The sequence below is a fragment of the Vanessa cardui genome, chromosome 28 (genome assembly GCF_905220365.1).
Source record: "Vanessa cardui chromosome 28, ilVanCard2.1, whole genome shotgun sequence".
NCBI classification, from domain to species: domain Eukaryota; kingdom Metazoa; phylum Arthropoda; class Insecta; order Lepidoptera; family Nymphalidae; genus Vanessa; species Vanessa cardui.
In genome coordinates, this window is record NC_061150.1 from 5,796,578 (window position 1) to 5,815,717 (window position 19,140).

General features: G+C 35.5%; 6 protein-coding genes across 6 annotated transcripts; all 6 read right to left on the minus strand.

Moving 5' to 3' along the window:
* Positions 1 to 2,266: 2,266 nt before the first annotated feature.
* Positions 2,267 to 5,469, minus strand: LOC124541491 (zinc finger protein ZFP2-like). The gene is made up of 2 exons (XM_047119407.1): positions 5,395 to 5,469; positions 2,267 to 3,573 (listed from the first exon to the last, which is right to left on the minus strand). Exons 1-2 carry the CDS (start codon positions 5,467 to 5,469, stop codon positions 2,635 to 2,637), a joined length of 1,014 nt encoding a protein of 337 aa, XP_046975363.1. The 3' UTR covers positions 2,267 to 2,634.
* A 375-nt stretch (positions 5,470 to 5,844) lies between these two features.
* On the minus strand, positions 5,845 to 8,639 carry LOC124541493 (zinc finger protein 91-like). Its single transcript, XM_047119408.1, has 3 exons — positions 8,635 to 8,639; positions 7,438 to 8,510; positions 5,845 to 6,941 (listed from the first exon to the last, which is right to left on the minus strand). The coding sequence occupies exons 1-3, from the start codon at positions 8,637 to 8,639 to the stop codon at positions 5,845 to 5,847; spliced, it is 2,175 nt and encodes a 724-aa protein (XP_046975364.1).
* Positions 8,640 to 10,727: 2,088 nt separating this feature from the next.
* LOC124541459 (zinc finger protein 600-like) lies at positions 10,728 to 12,132 on the minus strand. Its single transcript, XM_047119362.1, has one exon. The coding sequence runs from the start codon at positions 12,013 to 12,015 to the stop codon at positions 10,840 to 10,842; it is 1,176 nt and encodes a 391-aa protein (XP_046975318.1). The 5' UTR covers positions 12,016 to 12,132; the 3' UTR covers positions 10,728 to 10,839.
* A 1,536-nt stretch (positions 12,133 to 13,668) lies between these two features.
* On the minus strand, positions 13,669 to 14,292 carry LOC124541494 (gastrula zinc finger protein XlCGF7.1-like). Its single transcript, XM_047119409.1, has one exon. The coding sequence runs from the start codon at positions 14,290 to 14,292 to the stop codon at positions 13,669 to 13,671; it is 624 nt and encodes a 207-aa protein (XP_046975365.1).
* A 792-nt stretch (positions 14,293 to 15,084) lies between these two features.
* Positions 15,085 to 16,449, minus strand: LOC124541460 (zinc finger protein 57-like). The gene has a single exon (XM_047119363.1). The coding sequence runs from the start codon at positions 16,289 to 16,291 to the stop codon at positions 15,137 to 15,139; it is 1,155 nt and encodes a 384-aa protein (XP_046975319.1). The 5' UTR covers positions 16,292 to 16,449; the 3' UTR covers positions 15,085 to 15,136.
* A 1,056-nt stretch (positions 16,450 to 17,505) lies between these two features.
* On the minus strand, positions 17,506 to 18,141 carry LOC124541495 (zinc finger protein 57-like). The gene has a single exon (XM_047119410.1). It carries the CDS (start codon positions 18,139 to 18,141, stop codon positions 17,506 to 17,508), a length of 636 nt encoding a protein of 211 aa, XP_046975366.1.
* Positions 18,142 to 19,140: the final 999 nt, after the last annotated feature.

The window sequence follows — 19,140 nt, forward strand, 5'->3', positions numbered from 1 at the left end:
TTGATCTTCTTCCTAATGTCAACGTTCTTTACCTTATCTTTATCTTTCAATTTTATACCTAGGCAGCTTCTCTCCATTCTTCTCTATGTAGTTTGGATTTTGTTCCTAGTTTTGAGATTAAAGGTCCAGGTTTGGCAACCATAGGTAAGGCTGGGTAGCAGTCCTGTATCCATGACTATTTTCTTGATCGGTAGTGGAAGTTGATATTTTAATATTTCCTTATGGTGCCAGAACCTGTTCCAGGTAATCGCCACTCCTTGGCTTCCACTAGTTTACTATATATTATTTTAGATTATGAATATATAATTTTGAAACGAAAAAAAAGTCAGCGTGAGCCACGTCTTTCATGAAGACGACAAACTTGAACTCCAGCGAAGATCTGCTGATGTTCAGTAAAAATATGAAATGTCAAAATGTATATGGCAACTGTGAGCCCGTGGATGATGTAAATTAAATTAAAAAAAAAATACCCTCATTACCTAACCTTATGATATTAAAATACCGTTTATAAAATGGTTATTTATTTTAGGTCATAGTGACAAAAATCACAATCTTTACACAAATACATAACTACAGGCACAAGGGACTTGCATCTTAGTTCCCAAGGTTGGGGGCGCATTGACGATGTAAGGAATAGTTAATATTTCTTACAGCGTCATTGTGATCGTAACCACTTACCATCAGGTGGCCCATATGCTCGTCCGCCATACTATTCCATAAAAAAAAAAACAAAAAATTCTGCAAGCCATATTAATTTAAAATATTTATCCAATAAATCGAAATTTGAAATTATTTAAACATTTTTATAATCTGTTAGCATAATTACAAATACAGATTATAAAGAATTTGTAAGTAAATTAATGTAAGGAAAAACTTAATTCAATAAAAATTGCGCCTAAATGTGATCTCATTTACAATTAATTTACTTATAAGATTATAGAATTAGTTAATATTTATATAGTATGCTGTTTCTATATAAGTAATAAAAGTAAGTAATAAAATATATCAGCAATAAATTGTGCAATTTTAGTATATAAGTTAAGATATGAGTTGATACTCAATCGAAAAAAAACAAATCTTATATGTATATGTTCCTTTCGATTTTCTGATTTGACTTCCACTAACTGTTAGTTAAATTGTATTTAACTAACATGACGTTTTTTTAAATGTTAAAAAAGAGGTAAGTACTGAGTTTCTTGCCGGAAGAATCTACTTTCCGAACCGGTGGTAGCTTCACTTGGTTGTAAAATGACGATTCAAAAGTGCTTGTAAAAGCCTACTTGAATAAAGTTTATTTTGATTTGATTTGATAGTTATAATGTGCATTACAAACAATTTTGATCAATATATCTTTATTTATTATACTAAATCAAATCAAATCAATTTTATTCAAATAAACTTCACAAAAAGGGTCTTTGAGTTGTCAATAATTAAATGCTACCAGGTTTCGGAAAGCAGCTTCTAGCGAGAAGAAACGGCAAGAAACTCGCATAATTGCTCTTTTTCAAATAAACAGATTTACAATGCTGTTATTACAGTAATTAGTGTCCTATGATGAAACCAGAGCCAACTCCAGGCGTTACTTTGTAAAAAGTACTCTTTTAATGAATAATATGATTTATTTATTAATTTAGTCTTACTATTGTATTTACTTTACTTCCAAAGCTTCGATTACAATATTATTTACTTCTATAAGGCCATTTACCATGATTCTTTGTGTATCATTAACAGCCTGTAAATTTCCCACTGGTGTGCTATGGCCTCCTCTCCCTTTGAGGAGAAGGTTTGGAGGATATTCCGCCACTGCTCCAATGTGGGTTGGTGACAAATGAAGCAGGATTTTGTTGAAATTTGTTCAATGCAGGTTGCCTGTTTTTTTATTTAATATATGATGTATAACAAGAATTTGTAAGGTATTTATAATGTAAGATATTTTATTTGTGAAAGTATTTTTACGATAAATAAAAATTTTCTCTGCATTTTGGATCTGTTTAATTATATTTATACATTAAAATTTAATATTTATACATTTAGTATTTCACACAAATTTAGTATTTCATGACTCAACTGAATTTTGTTATTTCTTTTACGAAAAATAAATAAAATATTTATAATGATTACTGCTTTTTTTCTTTCTTAAAATATTTAATTTCTTTTAACAGTTAAATAAAACTAGTTATAACGGATTTTTAATCGCGTATATTAATTATTTTGGACATCCCGACGTTTCGAGCACTTTACAGCGTTCGTGGTGAACGAATAAAACGATTAAAAATCCGTTAAAACTAGTTTTATTTAAATGTGTTATAATCGCGAAAATTTAAGACAACATTCTTTTAACAGTTTAAAACTACATTCGAGTATTTATTGGCAACGACGATGAAAGGAATGGTTATAATTTCTAACGGCGCTAATGTTACCACTTACCATCAGGTAGTCCAACGTAGGTAGGTAGTTTGGCCAATTCTTCAAACAAATATTTAAAAAAAAAACATAAAATAGATAACCAAAGCTAACATTGTATATGTAAACAGATATAACCAAAATTCAAACAAAATAAAAAAAAAATTTAGGCCGCTATAACTATTTCATCGTCTCGCTACATAACAATAAAAAAAACATTTGACATTAATATCATTTATTCCTTCTCTCCATCAAATGATAATTTTTCGAATGAACTGTCAAAGATCTTTGATTGTCAAATATTTTCTCGCAAGCATTGCAGCTTAAAATGACCGGCTTCGCTCCGTGGAGTTTAACCTCGTGTTCATTCTTTTTAGTATAATCTGTGAACCGTTCCCCGCAGTAGCCACATTTATTTCGTCTGTGCATATGTACATGAACCGCTCTTTCGTGTTCCCGCCTTTTTACTTTAGTGTCAAATATTTTCGAACAAGTGCTACACGAAAAAATTCCAGTTCTATGCCTGTAGCCGTGCGTTCTTAGCGTCCGTTTATTAACAAAACCCGCGCCACACACTTCGCAAACGTGATTCCTAAAATGTACATTCATGTGTTCCGTTAAAACTTTGAAATTATTAAACTGTTTCGAACACATTGAACATCGTAATACGTCGCTGTCAAATTTGAACGGGATTATGTGACTGTTAACCGATGTTCTTTTCTCGTGTTCTATTTTCAAATGATCGAGAAAATCTGTTATATTATCGAGATGTGTATCGCAAAGTTTGCATTTTAAATTAGTTATATCTAATTTAACGATGAAGTCGTCCAGAGTTATGCCTTTCATGAAATTCGATTTTGTTCTTTCGTCGTGTGTTTCTATGGTGTGTGTTTTTAGGTCAGCGGGCTCTGGGAACTGCTTGCTACAGAAGCAGCACGCGTATCCAACACCGCCTTTGCTTCTTATCGGCGTTGCGTTCGAGTTGAGTAATATTTCACGAATGTTCTCCAAATGCTTGTCAACTTCTAACTTTTTTTTTATAACGACTCTGAGCGAAGGTGTCGTTTTTGAAATCAATGTTATAACACCTTTCCTTTTTCTTACCGTTTTCTCAAGAATGTTTGTTTTACGCCGAGTACCTATAGATAAAAAAAAGGAAAATAAATGTTGCTGTCAAAACTAAATACATATGAAATCTCAAAATCTATAACATCATAAAAATAAATAAATTTGAAATTTAATGCTTCAAAAAAATCAGTAGAATTTAAATGAAACAGATTAAACTAGATAACAGCTCTGATTATTAATATGGTTAGATTGTCAAAGCTGTGGACGCGTCAAAAAAATGTAGCTAAAGCCACATTTTTTTTAAAGTTATTAGAGATAAGGAATAGCGGAATCCAGCGATGATGTGATTGACCGCTGTGATTGGTTGAATATTGTAGCCAATCGCCTATTGTGTTTTGGTTGCTGTACTATTCCTTATTCCTTATCACTTATACCTTATTTTTTTCATTGTGTAATCGGTTAATCATTTGTCCACCACACGCTCACTACTAAAGTAATATGACGTTTGGTTTTAAAGTAATTTGACAGGAGCTGTCACTGATACCAAGTAAAGTTGGCGCTTAAGTCCTTTTGTAATGCAACACTCTATTTAAACGTTTAAATAATCTACGAATAACAGTTGTATTACGGAAAATTTGAAATAAGTAAAAAAAATAAAGTAACAGCCTGTACATTTCCCACAGTTGGGATAAGGCCTCCTCTTCCATTAAGGAGAGGGTTTGGAACATATTCTACCACGCTGTTAGAATGCGGGTTGGTGGAATACACATGTGGCCGAATTTTGATGAAATTAGACACATGCAGGTTTCCTCATGATGTTTTCCTTCACCGCCGAGCACGAGATGAATTATAAACACAAATTAAGCACATATACATATATATATATTTATATAGTGGTGCTTGCCTGACTTTGAACCCGCAATCATCGGTTAAGATGCACGAGTTCTAACGACAGGCCATCTCAGCTCTTAAAAAAAAACGGATACTTAAATAAGATTTTTTTTTTAATTATACTGTGCTATGACAACCGTTTATTTTGAACATTAGAAATGATAATCGTGAATGATTGCTTTATTTTTCTTTTAAATTCTTTTCAGTAAATTACAATGTATCGTCTACCAAACAAGTACGATAGAGAACACGTATCTCTTCTCATCAGTAATGCTTTGATTCTGTAAATTTACACTTGTTTAACAAAAAAGTTCCGTTACGTTTAACAAGATAAACATTATTTTTAGATTAGGAAAAAAAATACAAAAGATGGACAACATCAACTCAAATTTATTTATCGTACATATAAATGAAAAATGTTACTGTTTAATAGTGGTCCTTCACGAGCCAGGATCATCAGACATCAGCTAAAACCTAATTGGTACAGTCAGAGTAAGAAAACCTTTCGTCAGTTATCAAATTAATTCCTTTATCAAGTCTTAAGCTCTTAGTACCTTTTGAATCTAAATATCAAATCGTTGCGACGCAATATGTCATTCTCGAACCGTAAAGCAGATTATCGCTCATACTGAGCACACGATAATAGATCTTAAGGTGACGAACCTTTTCTTACCCCGACTGTGCATCAGTTTTGGTTTGTTTGCAATTTTACACATATTGTGGTAAAAGAATATTGAACATTCACCTAAAATCGAGGACTCAATGATAGCAATACCCAAGTCTATTAGGTAGAGCTATTACTCATTAAATTCATCTCGTGTTGGTGCAGATTGTTATTTGCTGGCTTTCTTGGGCCGGATAAAAATCTGCTATTAATCCGATGAGGAGCATCTAAACCTTTTCATCTATAGAATGTTGAACCCAACTTTGGGATACCTACAATAGATACATTCTTTTAAAATCATAAATATCCTTAACAACAGATGATTTAATTCTAGAACCTTCTGTCACTACATAAACCATTTTGTTTACTTTGGTCTGTAAATTACCTTCTTTACCAGGTTTCATTCGTTTTTCATTCTTACGGGGCCCTCTTGCAATGTCCATGCTTTCGCTTATCGCTTATTCTGTATTTCTTTCTATTTAGGATTGTTATAGCCCAATCTACATATTTAGGGTGTAAACAAAAGTCGAAAAGGGTCATCCACAGTCAATACTATTAAGTAGCTTCTTATCAGCCTAGAGAATATAATAGCCAATACGACCCCATAGTATCATGTGGCCTATTGCTGACAGCCCTGCCTCTATGGAATGTTGGAGAATTATTATAAAACCGTCTTTTGTTTTTGGTTAATATTTTTTCTGTAGACTGTCTGGTATTATTCTCAGTTGAAACTTTTATCAAATCTAAACGTTCTAAAATTAGGAACTTTGCACTGCCATCACTAAACAGGAATTTAGTAAGTTTTATCAATAATATCACTAGGAATGCACTCGCTTCATATGTTGCTTCAGCGTCTTCTGTCTTCCATACGATTTGAAACAAATATCACACTTAAACTCCCTGGTACCCGTATGCTTCACCATGTGACTCTCCAATTCTCTCTTCGCGTAGAACTCCATATCACAGTCGCTGCATTTGTGCGGTCTTTGCAACAGGTGTACCCTCGTCGTATGCAACCTCCAAGCGTTCTTAGTTTCGAAGCTCTTATCGCAAACCTGACATTTTATGCCTGGGCTCTTTATCCCGTGAACTTTCGATAAGTGCTCGTATTTCTTCCAGACTTCCTTGAACCGTTCCAAACAGTAACCACACTTGTGGGGCAATTTCATCCCTGAATGATACGATCTGTCATGGAGGAGCTTCTTCCGAGCCGTATCGAAGGTTCGACAGCATTCTACGCATGTGAATGTACCGATTTTGTGAGCGTCGCCATGCCTCAATAGAATATTCTTATTAACGAATCCCGCCCCACAGACGGCACAGAGATAATTCCTATAGTGAACATTCATGTGTTCCTGTAAAGCTTTGAATGTGTTGAAGAAGTTACAACATATGAAACAGCATAAGGTATCGCTGCCAAATTTGAAAGGTAGTATGTGATCTTTTATATCCGTATACAATTTCTTATCGTGATTTATTTGGAGATGTTTGATTAACTTTTCTATGTTATCAATGTTTTGGCCACAAAGCTTGCAACTTAGATCTGTGATGTCAAGTTTGACGAAATAACTGTGCATGTCTTTGCCCTTCATGAAGTTTGATTTATCTGCATCGTTGTGATCATCTATGGTGTGACGTTTCAAATCAGCGGGATCTGGATATTGTTCAGTGCAAAAGCAGCAAGCGTATCCTATACCGCCCCGACAACGTATTGGGGTCGCGTTCGAACTCAACAAAATCTCTTTGATATTATTCTGGTGTTTTTCAGCTTCGGTGAGAAGAGTTAGCGTATCCTTCATCTTTAAATCTTTCTGCAGTGTTATTCTTATTATCTTTCCTCTACGCTCGTTGATCGCTTCTTTGGGATGGCTTGCTGTTAGTTTGATTATTGTTTTCTTCTCGTCCAGTAGATCACCTACAACAAATATTTTTATCAAACAAAATGCCAATCAGATAACTTTAGAAATAATTAATTTTTATCGTGACACTTACTGGTGCAATTTTTATTTTAATTAATTGATGTTGTTTTGTTTGTTTCTTAAATATTGATTCAATAGTTACGAACTAAGTGAAAACGCTGGTTTGATAAAATCGTATATACCTACATTCAATAATATTAAAACTATAATTGGGTAATCCCATATTGGACCTAATCTTACTATATAAAGAGTCATTCAGAGCTGAATGTTCTATGTAATGAGAGGATATTTGAATGTCATAAAATGTTGGTATGTCTTTAAGTTATTACATTAAAAAGAAAAAAACAATTCTAGATCTTATGACTACATATATAGGTCTGTCTTAAGTATTCAAGTATAAAAAGTCAAAAGGTATATTAACGCGTTTTATTTATCCCATATTTATCTACATAACAAGTTAAACCTCCTCGCCGTGCTTCGATCGCATGTGACTTCTCCAGCTGCATTTCTGGACGAACGCTTGTCCGCAGTGCGAGCACGCGAACCTCCTGTCATCCGCATGTATCCGCATGTGTTCTCTGAGCGTATTCTTGCGACCGTACGCCTTGAAACAAATGTCGCATCTGAACTCCCGTATGCCCGTGTGTTTCGCCATGTGCCGTTGCAAGCTGCTCTTGCTGAAGAACCGCATTTCGCACTCCTCACATTTGTGCTTCCTTTCCAGTAAATGGTCCTTTTTCGTGTGCCTCGCCAGCGCTCTCTGGTTACGGAACGTTCGTTCGCAAGCGTGGCACTTCAGTACAACTGGTGGAGCCCCGTGAACTTTGACCATATGATCGATTTTCTTCCAATAATCCAGGAACCTTTCATTACAGACTAAGCACTTGTTGCGTTTACCTAAACCAAGGTGGGTCCTCTTTTGGTGTTCCTTCAATTTCTCCTTATTACCGAAGACTTTCTCGCATTCGTCGCATTTGAATTCGCCAGTTTTATGCCGCCTAACGTGCGTCCCAAGCAGTCGTTCTGTCATGAAACCTCCACCGCAAACTGGGCATATATGATTACCGAAATGCGAGTTCATATGCTCTTGTAGGAGTTTGAAGTTCAAATATTCCGCTGAGCATACGGCACACCTTAACTCCGGCGTGTCGAACCTGAACGGAACTATGGAACTCTTTATATCCGTGTGGATTTCTTTCCCATGTTCCGTTTTCAAATGAGTCATCAGGTCTTCTAGTTTCGATATGTCTTTGTTGCAGAGAGCGCAATTTAAATACGTAATATCTAATTTGACGACGTGGTCGAATAACTTACTGGACATGAATTTAATTAATCTATCACTGTTGTGTTCGTCTAGGAAATGTTTCTTAAGGTTAGTCGGCTCGGGGAACTGCTCGTGGCAGAAGGCACAGCCGTAGCCGAGACTGTCCTTGTTCCTAATGGGATTAGCGTTTGAATTCAACAAGATCAGTTTAAGATTCTGCTGATTTTTCTTTGATTCAGACAGGTGGGGCTCTTTATGACTGCGGACTATCTTCAACTCCACGCGAGGTGTCGCTATTCGCCTTTCGATTTTTATCGTTCGTATACCTATAAAGAGAGAGAGAAGCTTTTTTATTAAACTAATTCACAAACACTTTAGTAATTCCATGTATTTTTGAACGCGTTTAGTATTTAATTGTTCATCACCTCATCTCATAAAACAAAGTCGCTTTTCGCAGTCCCTATCTGTGCTTAAATCTTAAAAAATACCGAATGGATTTTGATGCTGTTTTTTTAATAGATAGAGTGATCCGAGAGGACGGCTTTTGTATATAATACATGGACATTATAGTAAAGAAACACTCATAATTTTAGAAGATTCTAATGAAAGATTTCGTAAATAATCTGTAGTTTAAAAGCCGGGGCGGGTCACTACTAGGATAAATTTAGAAAACTATATCAGAGTTTAATCTTAGCAAATACGTTTGTGGTTAGAACGCGTGTATCTTAACCGATGATTGCGGGTTCAAACCCAGGCATGCACCACTATATATACATGTGCTTAATTTGTCTTTATAATTCATCTCGTGCTCGGCGGTGAAGGTAAACATCGTGAGGAAACCTGCATGTGTCTAATTTCATTGAAATTCTGCCACATGGAACAGAGTGATGGAATATGTTCCAAGCCCTCTCCTTAATGGGAGAGGAGGCCATTAGCCCAGCAGTGGGAAATTTACAGGCTTTACTTACTTTACCTTAATTTAATAATTTTTACTTTATTTACTTTAACTTTTAAGTACGTTTGTTAATTAAGTATCAACGAATTGTATTTGAGAGGAAAACTTTTACAATCCAAATGTTGGTGATTTTGGAAAACCACTTTTCGTACTTGATGGCACTTTTTCAAAATGATTATCAGAATTGTAATTAAGTGTGTTATATTTTGATCTTTAAACAAAACTTATCAATATTGTAAAATGTCGATGTGTTTTTACGATACTTTAATTTCCAAACACAAAAATAATTTTATTGATTTTAATTACATAAATTGTAATGTTTTTCTTCCTTCTTCTTTCTACAAAGATAATTTAAACGAAAGGTTCTTGGGTTTTTACGATAAATTTCGAATGCACTTAATCGCTTTTGGGATATCTAAAGATAAAATATGGTTTTGAAAATTATTTTTTCTAAACATGATGCGTTAAAATGTATTTAAGGTACAAATTAGTAAAAAATTGCACTTAAGGTGTTGTTCATGTAGAAATCTATGTAGTAAAGAACTATTTAGTTGAGAAATATTTTATAAAGGCGTTTCATTTCACGAGTGCACGGAATTTTCGAGAGTAATTAAGTGCTTAGAAGCTCAAAGAAATGGTTAGTGTGTGTTATTGCAAATAATTATTTTAAATTTGTTGTTGTTATACAAAATGAAAGAAGATATATATTGTATGACACACACAGTGTGATCATTAAAATTTAATTTAATGTAGTAATTGACATGTTTGTTTTAATAATATAATATGCTTAAATATATACAATATGAACTAAAACTAGTTGCTGTATAAATCTTGACCGCGTGGAATGGTGGCAAGAATGCTAGTAGCGTTTCCCCGTTGAATCGCAATTCCGATCCTCTGGATAAACGAACCAGCCCTCCTGTCACCAGTGGAGGCAATGAGGCGTGGTGTTATACTTTTGATAAAGCTTTTCGCAGTGTGATTGGTATTTATTAGTAAATCAGACAAACACTCACGCACTGCCCAACACAAAACCTTGTTTTTATATATCGTATCTTTTTTCGAAAAATAATCTCCTTACCTAATAATAATCTTTGTATATTTGGTAAAAGTTTAAGGTCAATTCACTTTGTTATAAAACGTAACAACTGTTACGTTTTATAACAAAGTGAATTGTCTACTCTTAACAATATTTTTACACAGTATAAAACAAAGTCGCTTACCGCTGTATGTACTTATGTATTCGATCTTTGAAATTAGGCAACGGATTTTGATGCGGCTTTTTTCAATAGATAGATAGATTCAAGAGGAAGGTTTATATGTATAATATATGCACAATATAGGAGAGAAACACTGCTAGTTTCAAAGGTTTCTAAAGTGATGTCGAAAATAAAAACATTTTTTGAGCTTACAAAAACATTATTGTAAAGGTTTTAAAAAAAGTCAGACATTCTGTAGTATATTTTGTATCAGCATTGCACCCAACGGCGTGGCGGGTTGCTAGTCTATTCCAAATATGAGAAAAATTGAAAGGCAATTAATTTTTATAATAAAAATAAAATTTATTCATTTAAATAAATAGGACACTATTTCATTTGATCTGCAGTATGTATATTTAATATATAACAATAAATTTATAAGCAGCGATACAAAATCGTTTAAAAATTAATGCGTGTTAGACTATATCACCGTGCTTTGCGCTGATATGACATTTCAAAGCGAAACTCTTATCAAACGATTGTCCACAATGGAGACACTTGAAGTCCCGGTCTTCTGGGTGCAGTCGCCGTATGTGTTCCTTGAGCGTCTTCAGTCTCCCGTAGGATTTAAAACACAAGTCACACCTATACTCCCTCGTCCCAGTATGCTTAACCATATGATCGGTGAGCTCCCTCTTCGAGAAAAACTCCTTTTCACATCTCGTACACTTGTGCTGCCTCTCCATCAAATGATACTTCTTCATATGCAGCAACCAAGTCTGCTGACTCGCGAAGCTTCTGTCACAGGCTTGGCATTTAATTAATGGTCCCACCACACCGTGAACCTTCGCCAAATGCTCATTCTTATGACAGTTCTCCTTGAATCTCTCATTACAGTATCCACACTTATGGGGCATATTTAAGCCGTTATGAACTTTCCTTTCGTGGAGTTTTCTCTTGCGTATCGTATCGAAGACTTGGCTGCATTGATCGCAAGCGAACGTGCCAGTTTTGTGGCCCTCGTTGTGACACAGCAGAAGGTGACGATTCACGAAACCAGCGTCACAAACTTTGCAAATATAGTTCCTGTAGTGCGCGTGCATGTGTTCCTGTAACGCCTTGAATTTGTTGAAAACGTTATGACACATGAAGCATCGGAGGTTTTCGCTGTCGAATTTAAAAGGTAATATGTGATTCGGTATATCCGTGCTTATATTTTTATCGTGCGTATCCTTTAAATGATCCATTGTCCGTTCCAGCGTATCCATTTTCGTTCCGCACAGTTTGCACTGCAGCGCTGTGATGTCCAGCTTCACGAGATAGCCGTACATGTCCCTCCCTTTCATGAATATGGATTTGGTCTCATCGTTGTGGTCCTGTATTGTATGTGTTTTCAGATCGGCAGGATCTGGGAACTGGTTCGTGCAGAAACAGCACGCGTATCCGATACCGCCTCTGCATCGTATCGGCGTCGCATTCGTCCAAAGTATAATCTCCCTGACGTTCGTACGATGTTTTTCCAATTGTTCCCCTTGCCTTACTTTCGGTAGAGTATTTCGCGCATTTATTCGCTCTACGGATTCTTCTATGTCTTTCGACAAGGTTTTCCCTTTTTTGTTCGTTTTACGAAGTTCACCTACAAAGAAAATCATAAATTATTGAATGTCGACTTCCTCATGGCACATCGCTTATCTTAATATTGTAATAAAAGGAAGTTTGTTTTAAGAACCCGTATATAACGCATAAATAAGTGTGTTTGTATTTTTACCCAACTGTACCTCTTGTGAAGCACACTAAGTCACTGTATATTTAAAATGTTTACCCACACATAGGCCAGCTAAATTGAACCATTAAATCAGAATTATAGTAAGGAAATGTTTTCAATAATTTGTAAATCATGTCCTTAACGTAGTTTAATTTATTTTTCTCTTAAGATTGAAACAAAAACTATTCTTCTTATTAAATTACCGTTTAAGTCTTTTTTTAGGATCATATTGCCATATATTTATAAATATACCCAATGAGAATAATTTTACTGATTTAAATATATTTTTTTTCCAAATCATGGTGCGTTACAATACATCTAAGGCACCAATCATTAGGCACAGGCAAGGAAGTTGGAATAAAAAGTTTCGTACCACGCTGGCACTACGCTCTGAATGATTCTACGCACTCGTGGGCCACTGAAAATCAGCGTCAGGTCCATAACCTTGACAAAAGCTAAGTGTTTTTAAAATTTCAAGCCTCTGTATAATTTATAACTTATTTATATACTTGATAAATCTTTGTGACTTCTTATTTTTGCAATGTAATTAATTATTTTATAGATTTAAGAAAGTTTTTTTTTCTTTGGTATAGGTTGGCGGACGAGCATATGGGCCACCTGATGGTAAGTGGTCACCATCACCCATAGACAATGAAGCTGTAAGAAATATTAACTATTCTTTACATGGTCAATGCGCCACCAACCTTGGGAACTAAGATGTTATGTCCCTTGTGCCTGTAGTTACACTGGCTCACTCACCCTTCAAACCGGAACACAACAATACTGAGTACTGTTATTTGGCGGTAGAATAACTGATGAGTGGTCGGTACCTACCCAGACGGGTTTGCACAAAGCCCTACCACCAAGTAAGTTTTGTGTCTGCTTTGCAAGTAAAACATTGTTATATTCTAATTAAATATTTCACACTAGATCAATATATTTAAAAGTGAAAACCATCACTGTTTAAACAGGACATTTCAGTAACTATCTCCTACAAACTGGAAATTTACTAGGTAGGGTGTAGATATCTGCTAAGAACGGTTTTTACGTAACACTGAGTAAGATCTGAATGTATTTTTGACATGGAAGAGCGAGATCTCCTGACACAGGTATTTTGTTACTTACTAGGAGATCTCAAAACCACTTGTAACTAGCTCATTAAGAAACGAAATAAAGATTATTATTACTGAGGGGTTGAAATGGTTGTAAAGCCGCAGGTTCAAGTATGTTATAATCCCTTGAATGGAAAATAATGAAACTCCTTATTAAATTTAAAGACACATTTGATATCTCTATATGGATGTTTTCAATAAAGTAGTGTTAATACAGGTTTTATTAACGTTCTTATCAAATCAGTTCAATTAATTCACAGTATATATGATGAATTGATATATAATTAATACGTTTTAAAAAACTGCAATAATAGGTTATATTTCATTAGTGGTGCCGTAATCGAAAATAAATATAAAAATAATCATTTCAGTAATAATTTATTAATCAAATTAATCCAATCAATTCCGAATAAAGTAAGCGTAAACATTCAAACTTGTTCCCCATGCTTGGCGCGCATGTGTCCACGCCAGCTGCACTTCTGGACAAACGCCTGCCCACAGTGCTCGCACTTAAACCGCCTATCATCCATATGTATCCTCATATGTTCATGCAACGTCCATTTCCTCGCATATGATTTCAAACAAACATCGCACTTATACTCCCTTTGACCAGTATGTTTGACCATGTGAGCTCTCAATTCCGTCGTGGAAAAGAAGCCTTTACCACATTCCGTACATTTATGGGGTCTTTCCACTAAATGGTGGCGTTTCATGTGAATCATCAAAGCGTTCTGATGGACGAATATTTTGTCGCAAGCTTGGCATTTTCTAGCGAACGATGATACGCCGTGCTCCTTCACCAAATGCTTGTCTTTTTGACGATTGTTTTTGAACAACGCGTTGCAGAGACCACACTTGTTGACCAGCATTGATTTATCATGGTATTGCCTTTCGTGGCTTCTCTTTTTGTTGTACGTGCTGAAGATTTTTGGACACTGACTGCACGAAAATGTTCCCGTGTTGTGTGCGACTTTGTGATAGTACAGCTTCCGTCTGTTCACGAAACCTGCATCGCAGACATCGCACATGAAGTTGCTGTAATGCACATTCATGTGTTCCATTAGCTTCTTGAACTTATTGAATATATTCTTACAAATGTAACACTGTAGGTTTTCGCTGTCGAATTTGAAGGGTAACATTTGTTGTACTATGTCCGTATAGATTTGCTTCTTGTGTATTATCCTCAAATGATCCATCAGATCTTCTATCGAGTGTATGTTGTTTTCGCATAATTTACATGTGAGGTCAGTGATATCTAATTTGACACATAGTTGGTTCAGATCTCGTGGAACTAACATTAGAATATTTTGGGTGTTCAGAGCGGATGTGTGATCTAGGCTGTGCTTTTTCAGTTCATCAGGATCCCGATACTGCGTCGGACAGAAGCTGCAGCCGTAACCGTTGTCGGTGTGACCACGGATGGGCGTTGCGTTTGAACTTTGTAATATCTCCTTGACATTCGCTCTGTGTTTCTGTATGTCCGCTTGGTACTCCGATAACTTTTTGATCGCAACTACTTTAATTTTACTCCGTTTTTTCTCTTCTTTAACTCTGATCTTAACGACAGATGACTCTGTTTTCGCTTCTCTTTTACCTACAAAGAAAATTTCGTATTATTCACTTTTAACTTTTCTTTCAATGAAACTCTTATTTAATTTTAATAATCTAGGATTATTAGTATTGGAGTCTTACCTAGACTAGGTACATAGGTTTTTTTAAAGAACCAAAACAGTTCCAGACCAATTTTTGAACGCGTAACTTTTTTTAATAAACAATTCGACATATAATTAAAAGATATATTATATTAAAACTTCATAACATAAAAATAGATTTATTTTTTAAAATTAGTTAATCTAGACATCGACCTTACTTTAAATAACAAGAGACAATCAAAGTCTACACTTGCTCTCCATGCTTCGCGCGCATGTGACCACGCCAGCTGCATTTCTGCACGAATGCCTGCCCACAGTGCTCGCACTTGAACCGCCTGTCATCAGCGTGTATCCTCATATGTTCCCGCAAAGTTTTCTTCCTGCCATATGCCTTGTGACAGACCTCGCATTCGAACTTCCTCAACCCCGTATGCTTAACCAGATGACTCTTCAACTCAGCAGACGAAAAGAACGTCATATCACATTCGCCACAGCTGTGCCTCCTGTCCATCAAGTGGAGTCGTTTCACATGAATCGTGTGCTCCTTTTGATTCGCGAATGTTTTTTCGCAAGCTTGACATTTCAGAAGATTACTGATACCGTGCACGTTGACGAGGTGTTTCTCCTTCTTCCTGTAATCCTTGAACTTCTCATTGCAGTAGCCGCATTTATTCAGCATTTCTGAATGGGTGTGAACGCACTTTTCATGTGATCTCTTTTTCCTTAAAGTGTCGAATATTTTTGGGCAGTGATCGCACTTGAACGTACCGAGTTTATGACTCTCCGCGTGCTGGGCTAGGATTGCGCGACTCACGAACCCAGCATTACACACCTCGCACACATAGTTCCTGTAATGTATATTCATGTGTTCCAGAAGCGACTTAAACTTGTGATAGACATTCATGCATATGAAACACACGAGCCTATCTGTGTCAAATTTGAATGGTAACACTTGATTTTTGATGTCAGTGAACATTTTTTTACTGTGAACGTTTTTCAAATGGTCAATAAGCTTCTCCAATGTTTCGATATTATCATGGCACATAGTACATTTCAGTTCTGTTATGTCCAATTTCACGTGGAACTTGTACATGTCTTTGCCTTTCATGAAATTCAATTTTGTCTTTACGTCGTGGGATTCTATCGTGTGCCTCTTTAGGTCTGCGGGATCGGGGAATTGTTCTTTGCAAAAACAGCAAGCGTAACCGACACCGCCGCGGCACCGAATCGGTGTTGCGTTTGAATTCAGAAGTATTTCCTTCATATTGGATCGATGTTTTTGCAATTCACCGCCCTTTTTAAGTCTAATCTTTCCTTCATCGTTCTCATTTTTAGCGTCTATAGTATCTTCTAAATAAAATTGATTTTGAGATCTTCGTAAACCTATAAAGAAAAGCATGGATTATTTACTGCTTCACGTATTCCGTTTGGCAAAATTCATGGCGAATAGATATTTTGCAATCCGAAATGGTGTTATCCTAAAGGATTTATTTCGATCCTGTTTTATAGCACTTACAAAAAACGCACGTATAGATAAGTCAACCATAGATTTTAATTTACATAGTTAATTGTTTGTAAATTATAATTATGATACAATAATGTCTAATCTATGTTTTACACACTATCTAGACTTAGCTGGTAAACGTGTGTTCAATCAAATTCAATTTTTATTCTTATTATAAAGTCTAGACTAGTATAAGTAAATTAAGTAATTCGATTCATAATTCATAATATTTATAAGCAATATTTTTGTGTTGTCTTTTTTCAAGATGTTTCCAAATTTAGTAAAATTCAACAAAACTGCTTCAATTGAATATTATGTCAGTTTTAAAATGTTCAGTATTGCCTTTCAATTAAAATAATACACATATTAAATAATTAAAATTTTAAGTTTAAAATTAACATCAACGACTTTTCAAAAAGTATTCTAAATAAATGAAATTAAAGCTAGCCAAGTTCGTGATATGACGAACTCGGCTAGCTATCACGTCATAGCAGGAACGTTTGACTCCTTTTCTACTAACCATCAGGTGGAGTGGTGTCTAATGTCTACCCGGACTGTATAAAAGAACATATTATCCTATGTAACGCCAAACTCGACACAAGCTACAAGAGTTCTAGAAGCCCTACATCTGTATAGGCTTTCCGAGGCTCGTTCAAACTCCGAGAGAGGATTAAACGAGAAAAAACCCCATAACTTTACATCGTCCCATTCTTGGCATTATAACCAGAACCTCGTCAATGTCTAAGGATCATATAAATGAAACTATCGAATCATATTTATCAAACTTGTCACTGCACTGTGACGACCACTACAGTTCTGTGATCAGCGAAGCGAATAAGACGAAATATATGGATCATATCCATGACAAGAAATAACACCACAACACCCTAAGATAGACTTCATTTGGACATTTAAATACAAATTATCATCAGACATTAGATTTATTTTTTCTAGAACTAATATATGTGCAAACATTTTCTTTAATATAGTGTATTTAAAAAGAACAATTCCATAGTCTAAAGTCACTAACATGAAACAGATCACATCTAAATCCACAACACTTAGTTCACAATTATCCAACAAATCATCAATGATGGTATTTTCATATCCTATACTTGATTATCATGCTTGGCCTGCATATGACGACGCCAGCTGCATTTTTGCACAAACGACATCACGCAGTGCTCGCATTTGAATCTTCTGTCGTTGTCATGGATACGCATATGCTCCCTCAGCGTATGCTGTCTTCCGTAGCGCTTGAAACACACCTTGCATTGAAAGCTGCGAGTCTTCGTATGTTTTACCATATGGTCTTCTAAGCTCTTCTTGGTGTGGAACTTCATATCGCAAAGAGTACAACTGTACCGATTGTCCATTAAATGGTGGCGTTTTATATGTTTGTTCAAAGAATCTTTTGTGGAGAAACTCTTTTCGCATGCTTGGCACTTGGCACGTTCTGTTATACCGTGAGCCGTTCTTAGATGTTCTGCTTTCGTTCTGTATCCCGCAAACTTTTGATTGCAGTAACCGCATTTATTTATCAAATAACCATGAACGTGTACCGTTTTCACGTGCGAATTCTTCTTGTGTATATTGTCGAACACTTTGTCACATTTTTCGCATTTGTACTCGCCGAGGTTGTGTCGTTTATGGTGATTCAACAACGCCCTATTATTTATGAAACCGGCGCCGCACACATCGCAAACGTAATTCCTCGAATGCTTGTGCATGTGTTCGAATAGCATCTTGAATTTCGTGTAGGTATTCGAACAGATGATACATTTCAGCTCATTTGCATGGGACTCCTCAAATTTGAACGAAACGATATGATTCTTAACATCCGTGTAAATCTTTCTATCGTGTATATTTCTCAAATGACCGATCAGATCATCGATACTTTGTATGTTAACTTTACAAATATCACATTGCAGATCCGTTATATCAACTTTTACATGAAATTTTTTGAGATCTCTCTTCTGTAAGAACTTAGGTTTTGGGTCGTTTTTATGCAGCTGTAACGTGTGCCTCTTTAAATCAGCTGGATTTGGGAATTGTTCTGAACAATAAGAGCACAAGTAGCCCAGGTCACTTTTGCCGTGAATAGGGGTCGTGTTGGACCATTGGAGGACCTCCTTTATATTGTGATGGTGCTTCGATAACTCTTTGATTGGTTTTAACTTTATCCTCTTCAATGATTTAGCATTCGTGCTCTTTTTAGATTCACTCGGTATTTCTATTTTAATAAAATTTTCTTCTGTTGATTTATTTTTATTATCTTCCACTGCTTCTTTATTTACACTTTCGGAGAGGTTACCTAAAAAGAAAAATTGCTGTTACTGAATTTTTACGATGGGCAGTTCTACATTGTAGAGGCTGCATTTACGACCATAAACTTAAATTTAATACATATATTCTAAGATATAAAAATGCCATAGTGATTCCTAGCTGAAACATCTAATATACAACCTACCCTTAAGAGTAAACGTTCTGTCATGAACAAAATAGAAACCCTGTATAATATATTAATAATATTTAATGTTAAGAATCACATCATGCACGATTCACGGCCGTTCCTTGAAGTTACCAACTGTTCCCGTCGTCGCGGCTTTGTTTCGTAAGACCTGCCGTAAATTGAGCGCTTTTGGTAATGACGATTCAAAAGTGCTTGTAAAAACCTACTTGAATAAAGAATCCTTTGACCGTAATCTTGTTTCCTTTAACGAAATAAAAATACTATTTATGTA

Coding starts and splice junctions, on each gene's coding strand:
- LOC124541494 (XM_047119409.1), bottom strand. CDS start 14,292: ATGAATGTGCATTACAGCAACTTCATGTGCGATGTCTGCGATGCAGGT.
- LOC124541459 (XM_047119362.1), bottom strand. CDS start 12,015: ATGATTTTCTTTGTAGGTGAACTTCGTAAAACGAACAAAAAAGGGAAA.
- LOC124541495 (XM_047119410.1), bottom strand. CDS start 18,141: ATGCTATTCGAACACATGCACAAGCATTCGAGGAATTACGTTTGCGAT.
- LOC124541460 (XM_047119363.1), bottom strand. CDS start 16,291: ATGCTTTTCTTTATAGGTTTACGAAGATCTCAAAATCAATTTTATTTA.
- LOC124541491 (XM_047119407.1), bottom strand. CDS start 5,469: ATGGACATTGCAAGAGGGCCCCGTAAGAATGAAAAACGAATGAAACCT. Junction 3,574..5,394: donor AAGGTAATTTACAGACCAAA/GTAAACAAAATG, acceptor TAGTTTTGACAG/CAACATTTATTTTCCTTTTT.
- LOC124541493 (XM_047119408.1), bottom strand. Junction 6,942..7,437: donor CCAGAAATGCAGCTGGAGAA/GTCACATGCGAT, acceptor TATTTGTTGTAG/GTGATCTACTGGACGAGAAG.